Here is a 12758-nt window from a genome sequence, read left to right on the forward strand (position 1 = left end):
AGAAGGGGACGACAGAGGACGAGATGGTTGGACAGTGTTCTCGAAGCTACAAACATGAGTCTGACCAAACTGCGAGAGGCAGTGGAAGATAGGAGTGCCTGGCGTGCTCTGGTCCATGGGGTCACGAAGAGTCGGACACGACTAAACGACTAAACAACAACAACTAGAGTATTGATAAACAGAACTTTATAATGTGCACCACCTTACCTGTGAAGAAAATGTGCAGACAAGGAAGTCTGCCTGAGACAAAAAGTGTATATCCAGAATAACACCCCGTAGAGAGTTTTCTGTGTACCGATTATGGAGACCAGCGGACCACGAAATGGAGTTGTCACTAATAAACTCATAATTTGGATACCTGGGGGGGAAATGCATCACAAATATCAGCATTCAGTTTTGGAGGTTGCACCCAAAGTAGTACTTCCCATCAGTGCAAGGATTTTTGCTTGTGCAACAGAACTTCTGCCTCCCCTCAAGTACCTTCTAAATATGTTCTAGGGGTGGGGGCAGGGCGGGAGGGAGCCTTGCTGCACAAGTGGAAATTCTTGCACTGACAGGACTCGTTAATTGGATACCACAGTGAAATTAAACAGATTTTTTCACCTCTTAGCAGTTTGCTATGCCTTCATAGCTTGTAGCCCTAATGAGAAATTAAATTTTGCAGAATTTTTATCCACTTCTTGTAAACAGAAACCCATGACTCATATGTGTCATAATCCACCTGCAAATTTAAGACCAAATTGCGAGTTTTCAGCTGTATCTCATAAGAATTACTATTAGTGGAGCCTTGTTCTACCAACACCTGTTTAGGAAGCATGTATATAAAGCTCAGAAGTTATAGCTATTTGCAAATACAGTGGTGCCACGCTAGACGAAATTAATCCATTCCGCGATTCTCTTCGTCTAGCGGTTTTTTCGTCTTGCGAAGCAAGCCCATTGACAGCTTAGCGGATTAGTGCTAGAGCTGTCAAGCGGCTTCCAGAGATCAGCTGTTAAGCGGCTTATCAGCGGAACAGCTGATAAGCGGCTTATCAGCGGAACAGCTGATAAGCGGCTTAGCGGCTTAGGAAAACGGCAAAAAAAGCAAAAAAAACCCCGCCGGGGGACGCAAGATTTTTTCGTCTTGTGAAGCAACCCCATAGGGAAATTCGTTTTGCGAAGCGCCTCCAAAACGGAAAAACCCTTTCGTCTAGCGGGTTTTTCGTCTTGCGAGGCGTTCGTCTTGCGGGGCACCACTGTAGTTTCAAACACAGGTATTCATATAGACATTAAAAGTAAATATGCTATTTGTTTAAATAGCCACACTTCATGTAAAATCACTTGTGTACAAACATGGTCTTACTTGGATTTTGCCTCTTGCAATAATGAAGGGTCATCTGTAGCCAAATAGACTCGTTTTTTGTCAATATGCATTCTGCGGGAGAGAAGTTGGAAACGTTCTTCAACATGTACCATATATTCTTCAATGGGATGAAATGCTGCTTCAGTTCCCACTTTGTCTGTTCTTCGGACATGAATACTGCAATGAAAAGCAAACACAAATTTCTCTTGACCAGGATTTGTTTGTTTTTTGTTCGTTTGTCCTTTACTTTCATTAGAACGGACTGTAAAATAAATTGGCATTAGAATATATATTATTTTCAGAACAAATTTGTCAAAAACTACAGAGCAAGGGCTTGGATTAGTTACATGGCTGAGGGTGGGTGGAGAGAAGTAAAGATTACTAGTCAGTCCTTGAAACCAAATAGATGGTTGGAGGCCAAATGCCAATATATTTTACACATGTCACAGTAGAATCACAGCATTATGATTTTGCAAATACCTTCAAGGTACTAATGCGCCACACGGTCAGCATGGCCTCCTTTTACACACATATCCAGTAGGTTTAAATATAGTCACCAGCTCACAGAATTTAACCTTGTGTGAAAAGACGTTGCATGTATCATAAATGTGTATTTGTCAAGAGGGTTCTTAAGGCATTTTTATCACTTCTCTACAGTTTCATCCATACTAAAACATGCCTGCTGAACTAAAACACTGGAGTAAAATTAATTTTCTCCAGGGTTTCTGGAAAGGAAGCTGTCTTTTATTGGGGTAGTACTATAGTTACTTACTGTTGCTAATTTGATTGTGATTCTGTGGTTTCAATTATGGCTTTAATTGTGCTCTGTCTTGTTTTAACTAACTCAGTCATGTCCAAAGTCTGTTTCGGGGGCCTAATCAAGCCCGCCGGTTGGTTTAATCTGGCCCCTGTGGCAAAAAATCGTAAAAAAACCTCAACAACTCCAACCCTAAAAAAAAAGCTCAACAAACTTTGACCAGCCCCCACGGCCCTTCACTTCATCAAATCTGGCCCTCTTTGAAAAAAGTTTGGACACCACTGAACTAGCTGTTGCTGTCATCCACCTCAAGATTGAAAGGTAGGATATAAAAACAAACAAGAAGAAATGTTTACTGAAAAGTACCCTATTAAACTTCAATTTTCTTTAAAATCTTGTTCATTTCCCCACAACACTGATGACTGAATGATAGGAATAGATTCAAACTAGAAGTGTCTTATTTTTAGTATGTTACTAAGTTATTTTCAAATATATAACCAATATTATGCAAGTGGCTGAGTTCTGAAACCCAAGCAGCTAATGCAGATAGATAACAATATTAGTATGTAAAAAGGTGGAACAAAAATTACACTAATTTTTATAGTAAAAACTGAGAACAATTTTATACATTGAACTCTTGGTGCACTGTATCCAAGTATTACTAGGACCATTAGTGCCAAATTAGATATGACAGGGACAGGGAAATGCTTATTCAGAACCTTTTCTGTGGCTGCACCTAGATTATGAAACACTATCCCTTGAGGTTCAAGTAGCAGCCTCTTTTGCCATTTTCTGTGGGTCAGTGAAAACTTTCTGTACCAACAGGCTTTGCTGCATCACTTTAGATAAGGATCTGCATTGAGGACTTCATCTTTTGTTTTTTAATGCGTCATGTCTTCTTTGTTATTTACTTTATTGATTTCTATTGTGATTTTAAAGGGACATGGGTGGCACTGTGGGTTAAACAACAGAGCCTAGGGACTTGCTGATCAGAAGGTCGGCTGTTCGAATCCCCGCAATGGGGTGAGCTCCCATTGCTCGGTCCCTACTCCTGCCAACCTAGCAGTTCAAAAGCACGTCAAAGTACAAGTAGATAAATAGGTACCACTCCGGTGGGAAGGTAAACGGCATTTCTGTGCACTCCTCTGGTTCACCAGAAGCAGCTTAGTCATGCTGGCCACATGACCCAGAAGCTGTACGCCAGCTCCCTCGGCCAGTAAAGCGAGGTGAGCGCCGCAACCCCAGAGTCGGTCACGACTGGACCTAATGGTCAGGGGTCCCCTTACCTTTACCATTATTGTGATTTTAATTTAATTACTGTGATTTTAATTTAGTCTTCAACTGGGTGTAAGCATAAGTCACAGAAATCTTATAAAAGTATTAAGTATGCCTTCTCTTTTCATATCTAAACCAAGCAAGGGTGGGCAGGAGTCTACATTTCTACAACAAAATATGTAACTGCCATTACAATGATGCCAGGTGACCCATTTTTTGCATAGTACTATACACAGAAACCTGAAGGATCAGCTGATTGTTGGCACTTCCAAAGCACTATTCATGGGGCTTTGCAGATGAAAAGCCTTTCAGCTCAACCACAGCTTTACTTGCCCTGCACAAAATGTCAGGGGTAGGGTAGATGGCCATGGCTTGGCAAAAACAGTCAACTCAGGAGGACTGGTGAGCCTAACTAGGCCTGCAGGCCATAAGTTCTCTACCACTGTTGTAAATGGTGAGGCGGGAAAAGTTATCACTCTTAGGAAGTTCTTTAAAAGGATTAGACAAACTCATGAAGGACAGGGCTATCAATGGGCAAACAGAGCAGCCACATTCAGAGGCATTTTACCTCAGAGTACTAGGTTCTGATAACCAACACAGGAAGGCTGCTGCCTTCAAGTATTAAAACAATAAAGTAGCAAAATACCATATTTTTCGGCCAATAGGGCGCACCTAGTTTTTTTTTGGGGGGGGGATAAAGAAAAAAAAATATCCCCCCCCCCGGCGCAGGGCTAGGGCGGAGGAAGCCCGAGCTTCCCCCGACCCCAGCCCCCAGAACAGGCAGCTCTCCACAAGCCGTGGGAGAGCTGCGCGAAGTAACGCAGCTCTCCCACGGCTTGCGGATAGCTTCCTGAAGCCTGTATTCACCCCATAGGACACACACACATTTCCCTTTCATTTTTGGAGGGGAAATAGTGCGTCCTATAGGGCGAAAAATACGGTAGGTTTAGGACAACACCCTTTATTCTCAATGGATTTTGAGTTCTGACTTTCTAAGAAGTGTTTCACAGCCTTCTGTGTGAAAAGGAATGCTAAAGAAGGTGAAATGTTCTTGTTTACTCAGAAGTCCTACTAATTTTGATATATGACTAAGCATGAATAGGGTAAGGTTACCAGACGTCCCCATTTCCCGGATACAGTCCCCGGATTCACAAATCAGTCCCCATACAAAATCCATTGAAGTTGAAAAGTGTCCCTGGATTCATTGACAAAAAATCTGGTAACCTTAGAATAGGGATATGGCTAAGATTGTAGTCGTAGCGCATAATAAAATACCTTACCCAATAACTGGATGTTTAAAGCCAAGTTTCCTTGTAGCTTCTTCTATTTCCTTTTCTAACCAAGGCTGTGGACGGATCAGATATTTGACAAACTGTGAGACCCACCACACTGCAGGATCCCCATGGACACGAATCAGCCTGTCAGCCAAGTCTTCTGGGATAGCCAATGGCAAATATGGAGGTCGCGGGTGTAGACTGTCAACTATGGGTAGCTCTATTACTTGGACCTCTTTATCATTTGCCTCACCTATAAAAGATACAGTATGGGTTAATACTTCAAAAACAGATACATAGCTTTCCATACAACTAAATGGGAGATCATTTATACCTAACATACAATGTTTTCATGATAAATCACCAGATTAAGAATCAAAGAAATAAAGTATGTAAGAATATATACACACAAAAATAAGGTGACAGAAAAGCACTACCGATATTATTTTGCAGAACAAAATACTCATCCCTGGTAGAACAAAAGACAGAACAAAAGACTCAACCCTGATAGAAGTTCATTGGAGTTTAGACAACTTTCATAAACCTGGCAGAGGTGCCAAAGAAAGACCAGGTTCCATAATTCAATTTACAGTATCTGAACAAGTCTGAGGTTGCGTCCTGGGAGATGGGGGCAACTGGCAGGCCCCCAGCTGGCTCCAGCCCACTGGCCGGCAGCCGGGCGAACTCCGGTTCTCGAAACAGCATCAAAACTGCAACTCATGCCTCAGAAACCTTTAGAGACTGAGCACGCAAGCCAGCAGAGATAAGAACTCTTTGCAACGGAATGGCAGACAGAGTTCTTATCTCTGCTGGCTTGCGTGCTCAGTCCCTAATGGTTTCTAAGGCTTGAGTCACATGTTGGTACGGGCATACTAAAATGAAGATTTCCAAGTGACTTGCCTGACCGCACTATCAAATATTACTGAAGAAAGGCTGGATCACAAAATTTAGAACTTATTGTTGCCCTCAGAGTTCCCAGCTGAAAACCACCCACTCCCAAGCACCCATTCTAATTAATATCTTGCATGTGACACCTGTAATATTTCAGAGTTCTGGCAAAAGATTCAGCAGCAACATCAGATATATTTGAGAACACAATAAATATTCTAGATTGGTTGCAAACTAAATGACCATTTCACCAGTTCGTCTGTGCCCACTGTTCAAGAACTTATGTAAAATGTTGTATATTTCTGTCAATGGTAGTTAGCAGATTCATTTAGAGCTTGCTGATCAACATGATGATATCTAATGGGAGCTGGGAGACAGATAAACCCCACAAGCCTAAAACTTAGAACTTTTAATAGATGGCATTATATATGGTGCATGAGGAAAGGCATGTTTAGCCTGGATAAGAGGAGACTGAGAGGAGATATGATAGCCATCTTTAAATATCTAAAGGGTGTCACATGGAAGATGGCACAAGCTTGCTTTCTCCTCCTCTGGAGGGTAGGACCAAAACCAATGGCTTCAAGTTGCAAGAAAGGAGATTCCAAGTAAACAACGGGGGGGGGGGGAGAGAATTCTGATGGTAAGAGCTGTTCAACGGCAAAACAAACTCCCTCCTTCATTGGACTGTCCTTCATTGGAGGTTTTTAAGCAGAGGCTGGATGTCCATGTGTCATGGAAGCTTTAGTTGGGATTTCTGCACTGCAAGAACTAGATGACTCTTTGGATCTTTTCCAACTCTACAATTTTATAATTCTATTATGTGTCAAAGCTTTCTCCCCCTAAAAAATACCGCCAGCAGTTTTATTCTCTGCAAGAGTTACTTTGAGTCCACAAAAGAGACGCAAGTGAGAGGTAAGTGGAGACAAAGCACAGGCAGGGGAAGGTTTGGCATTTCTCCAGCTTACCCTGTTTTGAACACACACACACCCCAACACACACTTTATAGAGATTTTGATGGTGGATCCGATTCCGACACATGTATAGTTGGCAGTTTGTAGACACAATTTTAAACTGAATATTGCACCTAGATGGTGAAAACAATAGGAAAAGATCCCATGACAATTTCTGCAAAAATAGAAGTCTGTCTTCGCTAGCTGCTGCTGTAATATCAACAAAATATTGATTAAAGAAAAATTTAATCAATTTAGTTGAAAAGCATGTGAAAGCACCTCTATTAGAGATTTGTGAAGAAAGGACCTAATTTATAAGTGAGACAGAATGATGCAGTGTGTGTGTGTGTGTGTGTGTGTGTGTGTGTGTAGACACACACACAAAATTAAATTTAATAAAGAATAATTAGATTTGGAATTCTCACATGAAAAGAAGAATGGAAATAATTACATGAGAGAAGTAATGCTAATGGTAGTGAGCAAGAAGAAATTGTAAAGAATGAACTGAACATTCCCTAACAACAAAATTCAATGCATTAACACTTCATTTGATTATACACTGTTTGTGTGTGTGTGTGTGTGTGTAAAAATCTAATTCTAAAAGATCAGTTATTTCAGTAGATGGTTATTTAACTCTGGTCTCAACAACTGATTTCCCAGGAAGGTTCTCTTAAAGTAAAATAAAACTGGTAATTAAAAAATCAAAATGTTGCCACTCTCTGAATGTAAGATAAATTTGCTTATTCTGCAAAAAAACAACAACAACAACAACAACAAAAAACCACCCCATGGATTAAGGCTATAGCTACACAGTTAAGGTTTCCTCTCAAGCCTTCTTTTGATGTAATCAAAACAAAAACCTTCCACATTTTGCATACAGTGGGATAACTGCTACACACTGCAATCCTCCAAAGAGTTTCTGAATCACTGTAAAGTCAGAGCACTCCTCCGTCTTCATCTGTCTCTTTGGACTTTGGTCTCAAGTACAGAAATAATTGGCTTAAGTGCTATTTAGCGACTTAACGTCGAGGCAGCTAAACATATTGATTCAGTTTCTCACAGTATGAGAACTTCATGGGTGTGCAAGCGTCTTGAGGACAAAAACACAAGACATACCAGCAGCAGAGGACGCTTGGCAGAGCTGGGGACATCATGCCATATTTTCAGCAACAAGTATTTTCAGCAACAAAGCTAAGTTTGGTGTACAAGCAGAGATGTATGAACATGTCTCAATCCATTCCAACGTTCATTCACACTTTGATCTGGTATTTTCCATTCCATGGCAATTGGTTTATTTTGCACAAGTCTTTCTTCTGTTTTGTCATCCTCTGGTGTAGAAATATACATATTTTTTCATATATATCATAGCACACAGGAAACACGCAACTCTCGGCAGTCAAAATATATTTACAAATCAACTACTTTCGCTGTGTGTTATCTTTCAAAGTTAGTGACTTTCCAGAGGGAGTAAACCTCCTTTGTAGCAAAATCAGTTATTCTTATGGCTAAGGTGCCACAAGAATAATGGATTTTGCTACAAAGGAGGCAAAGTTAATGAACTGGCTAATGACACATCACAAAGCCACCTATGGCTGCAATTCTATCCAAGTATATTGAGAAGGAAGTACCATTCAGTTCAATGGGACTTACTCCCAGATAAGTGGAGTTGCAGTCTCTCTTAGACATACAAGTTCTATTTACTGCAACATCTTATTTCATAAATTTGTATTTTACACAGAAAATAGTCATATACAGTGGTACCTTGGTTTTCAAACGCCTTGGTACTCAAACAACTTGGAACCCAAACACTGCAAACCTGGAAATAAGTTTTCCGGTTTGCAAACTTTTTTCAGAAGCAGAACACACTCCATTTTTGCATGTTACACTTCCAATTTGAGTGTCACACTTCCATTTCGAGTGTTACGCTGAGGTCTGTTTTTGCTATTTATTTTGCATTTTTGTTTTTGCGGCTCTTGTTTTTGTGACTGTGTGGAACCCAGTTCAGCTACTGATGGATTGATTGTGTGACTGCAGTACATTGTCTACTGCTTTCATTTTATGGATCAATGGTCTTGTTAGATAGTAAAATTCATGTTAAATTGCTGTTTTAGGGTTATTTTTTAAAGTCAGGAATGGATTAATCCATTTTGCATCACTTTCTATGGGAAAGTGCACCTTGGTTTTGGAATGCTTTGGTTTTGGAATGGACTTCCATAACGGATTAAGTTTGAGAACCAAGGTACCACTGTATGGGTATGCAGAAGCATAATGCTCAAGCTAATTCCTGTTTGGCAGCTTTAAATCCTTTTTAGTGCGAATGTATTCTTGCCATGTGAAAAAGAACAACAATGAATTATGTGTTTCGTTGGTTTGGATGCTATTAAATGAAAAAAATAAAATAAAACAAATGTTTAAAGGGCAGGTGGTTGTTCAAAACGAGCAGTCAAATCTTGGTGGTTCCACTCATTTTGACAAAGAGGCTTGGACTTTTAACTGAGGAACACAGATAAAGTCTACAGGTAACAAAAAGGGTGAAAACAATAATGAACAATGCATCCCACTGGTTTTTAAAATTCATTGTAGGAAGCAGATTAAGGCTGCAATTCTAACCCCAAAGAAACAAGTCCAACTGAGTTCTGATTAGACATGGTTGGGATTTCGGCCTTAGTGCATATAGGTGGTGTCTAGGAACAAACAATTTACACAATTAAATACTTCAGAAAAAAAAGAAAAACAATGAGGCACCCATTGGGACAGTGGCAATTATGCATCAGTGAACATCTAAATGTACATGGCAAATCAATATGCATACACATAATGTGTGCATATTTTTTTAAAAAAATATTTTTGTTGTAGACAACTACGGTTAAAAGCACCCCTAAGAAGAATCCATACTGTGATGGGAATCAACTGGGGGGACGGACAGAAGGAAATCCATTTGAAAGGCTGTTTTCAACTGATCTGTCAAACATCCTTATGGATGCTGAAGGCCTGAGCTGCTTCACTGTTACTCTATATGGAGATTAAGTACAATAAGTATATTGTAGGAGCCCCAAGAGCTGCATGTGAAACTTCTACTAGCTCCAAAATAATAACTGACTACTACACAAAGGAAACACATAAATTACCACATCTTAAAAAATGCCAATATAAAAGTACTCATTTGAAGGGGTGATTTACTGCCTGACAACTATTACTGAGATTCCTTCACTTAGCAGACACTGTAAATGATTATCTGAAAAATGGCATACTCCCAGAATCATTTATTCTTGGGCATATAATGAAAAATGAAAATAAAAAAACACTGGCCTTTCAGAAATAACACATATTCATTATACCACATTAAGATGAAAAGGAAAATTAAATCTTAAACAGAAGATGCTAGAAATAATTTATCATACTTTGTAAATATCAAAATAATTGATTTAATACAGAGATGGACTGGTCTAATGAGACACATTCCCAATTGGATGTTCTGAAAGAAACAATTTAACTTTAGTATACTTCTCACCATGCCTACTGTTGAAAATAATTAAGATAGAAACTGAAAACTCAAAAAGTATTTGCAAATAATTGCTCCACAACATGAAGCAGGGTGGAATGGAAGAGAAAGAATTATATGAAGACAGAAAATGGGTTAAAACAGCTACTTTATTGGTTACAACTTACAAAGTTTGACATGGCATAGGGCAAGGATCACTGACAGCCAAGCTGCTTACTGACAAAATCACCAATTCACTTGCTGGGAAAAACATAAATGGGTGGAAGGCGAGTCCAGGTCTGCAATAGGGCATATGCCATCACTAAAAACATGGATGTGGTAGGCATGCTAGTCCCCTCTGAGATGGCTCTTGAACTGACACCCAATATCTCATAAGGTAGTACCTTCATAATAAAATAATTATAATAAACATGGAGTATAATGCTTGCAAAATTATAGGACAACATAACCAAATAACCAAGAAAGACACTGCTATTGGACAGGCAAAAATGCTACAGCACCAAGCTGTGTGAATGCAAAGTGAAATTCCTTCCCAGCCCTATCAACTCCAAGACAAGATGCGAGAAAACATGGGAACAACACTGCTAAGGCATGGGCTAGACCTCAATCTACAGCCCAGAAGCAGACCAAAGGGGTAAAATTCATTAATTCTGAAATACATTAGATGTACTTGCTTGCTCTAAAAATAAAATACATAAAACCCTAGCTCCAGTGCAACACCTTGTCAGTGCAAAATGGCTTGGGGAGACAGTGTTATTGAAAAAAGAAGGGCAGCTGAGTGGCATGTATGAACTTACTGACCTTATTCAAACAACTGCAAAATGGTTCTAGGTATATGGGTATGGGGTGATGGGGGAGAATAGCGATGTACTGCTTGGCACAAGTGATGCCATATCAAATTCAATCCTATGTGTAAAAATTTCACCTCCTGTGACACAGACATAAGTTTTTGTTCATTTTTGCTAAAAGGCAGCCAGCTTGTCCACTGGAAAAATTACATTGTCTTAGTAGTTTATAAAATTATCTACAACCCCAACTTCCATAGCTTTTAAATTATAGCAACAAAACAGAGATTATCTTAATTGTAAGTGGACTGTAAATGAAACCTGTCTTTGGCATTATGATTGTTTTGCAAGCTGGTCATAGTCTCAAAAGCAGGTTTCATTTACAGTCCACTTACCCTTAAAATAATCTCAGTTTTGTTGCTATAATCCAATTCTCAAAGTACAGTACATTACTATTTGAATTGGAAGGCATGGTATATTCTCTAGACTGTTCTTGAAAACACCAGCACACAAAAGGAAGAAAATGCTCTACTAAGACTTATATGATTTCTACTGGAATATAATATACAGTAATTGTTTTTGAAATGCACTAAATTCTTTGCTTCATTATTCCTGCCTAGTAGACTGTTCTAAACATTTATTGTTTTTTTCAGCAAAAAATGCATTTGCTCCAAGCATTCATCCATAATATTCAATTCTTATATTACTAACCCTATCCTTTCAAAGGAATGGCTTTGACTTAATGTTGTAGATTAAGAATGGATTCTTGACATATCCTTAAATATCGGTTCAGAGCACCACTATTGTTGAAAAGAAATATCTAAATTCTATCCTCCTGTGGCTTCGCCTGAAGATAGGCAATAGTTTCTCAAAAAGTCAAAGGTGATGTGGTATAATACAAGCATTATTTCTGGTGGCATGCACATTCATACCACAATAGTCTGTAGTAAAACCATTTTTCAGGTTTTTAGATGCTTTAAAAAAGTTACAATCTGCTGCAAGAAGCAACAGTTGGGGCAAAATAAAAGAGCATATATACTATATGAAAGGAGGTGCCCATGAAGTGGCCTTCAATCTTCAAAACACTCTATTGTCTGCTTCCAGTATTGGAAATCAGGTTATGTCGCATCACAGATAGTTGTTAGGCAATCTGATTGTTTATAAGTATTGTTATGGGAGGTACCCAAGACAGCTAACAGTAGTGATGTTTTGTACCTATGCTGCAATGTATATTACTTAATTTTAGGATGAGAAATAAAGGAAAAAAATATTCCAAGTCATCAGTCACTGCTGCACATGCACTCTCCTCTGATTTACAAGGACAACTGCCCCAATGAGCAAAACCAAAAGTTGACTTCAATCTACAAAGAGAGCATAGGAGCTCCAAAACCAACACTGCAAGTCTCCCCTTCTCCATTGCTATTAGAATGTCAAAAGAAAATAATCCAAAGTGTACCTTTGTATCAACACACATAAGGGGAAGATCCATGGGCAATTTTGACAAATGAGTCAATCACCTGATACCATTCATATAATGTCAGGTGCTTCAAAGTTCAAACTGCAGCTTGAACTCAAGTCAGGAATACAAAGAAAGAATTTCTTTTTATTGTCAAAAAACAGGCAGCATTTCTGTTATATCTGCTTTTAGCACTATGGGACCACAGAGCTGAGTTCTGAGAAAAGTCTGTGCCTGCTGCCTTTTAAAGAGGAGACAGAGCCTTCTCTCCAATTTTAGAATTAATCACAAAGCATTAAGATTAGAGATAATCAATTATTTACCCCTGACCATAATGCTTAGATTGGCGATAACAGATCTGATATCATGTCAGGTGCAACTGTGGGCTGTAAGATATGGATTGTCCAAAATGACCTAGCAGGACACATTCAGAGGCTTGGCGGGCCCAATTAGGCTTGTTGGCTATATTCCCTACAATCGATCTACGTGAAACACTTCGAGAGCTTGATATTCATGAGGTGTTTCCTCT

At 39.3% G+C, this 12758-nt stretch overlaps 1 protein-coding gene and 1 long non-coding RNA gene across 2 annotated transcripts in view; both read right to left on the reverse strand.

Moving 5' to 3' along the window:
* LOC309364833 overlaps nt 1-12758 on the reverse strand; it is a 200706-nt gene that overhangs the window by 46693 nt on the left and 141255 nt on the right. The gene's annotated exons all lie outside the window — the stretch shown is intronic.
* Nucleotides 1-12758, reverse strand: part of FUT8 (fucosyltransferase 8) — an 82280-nt gene that overhangs the window by 7659 nt on the left and 61863 nt on the right. Inside the window, exons 7-9 of the mRNA XM_081901300.1 lie at nt 4655-4901; nt 1343-1519; nt 208-358 (exon numbers count right to left, since the gene is read on the reverse strand). Of these exons, the coding sequence (XP_081757426.1) occupies nt 208-358; nt 1343-1519; nt 4655-4901 (575 nt within the window). The remainder of the gene's footprint in view (nt 1-207; nt 359-1342; nt 1520-4654; nt 4902-12758) is intronic.

The sequence above is a fragment of the Podarcis melisellensis genome (assembly GCF_964234715.1).
Source record: "Podarcis melisellensis genome assembly, chromosome: 1".
In the NCBI taxonomy this organism is placed as follows: domain Eukaryota; kingdom Metazoa; phylum Chordata; class Lepidosauria; order Squamata; family Lacertidae; genus Podarcis; species Podarcis melisellensis.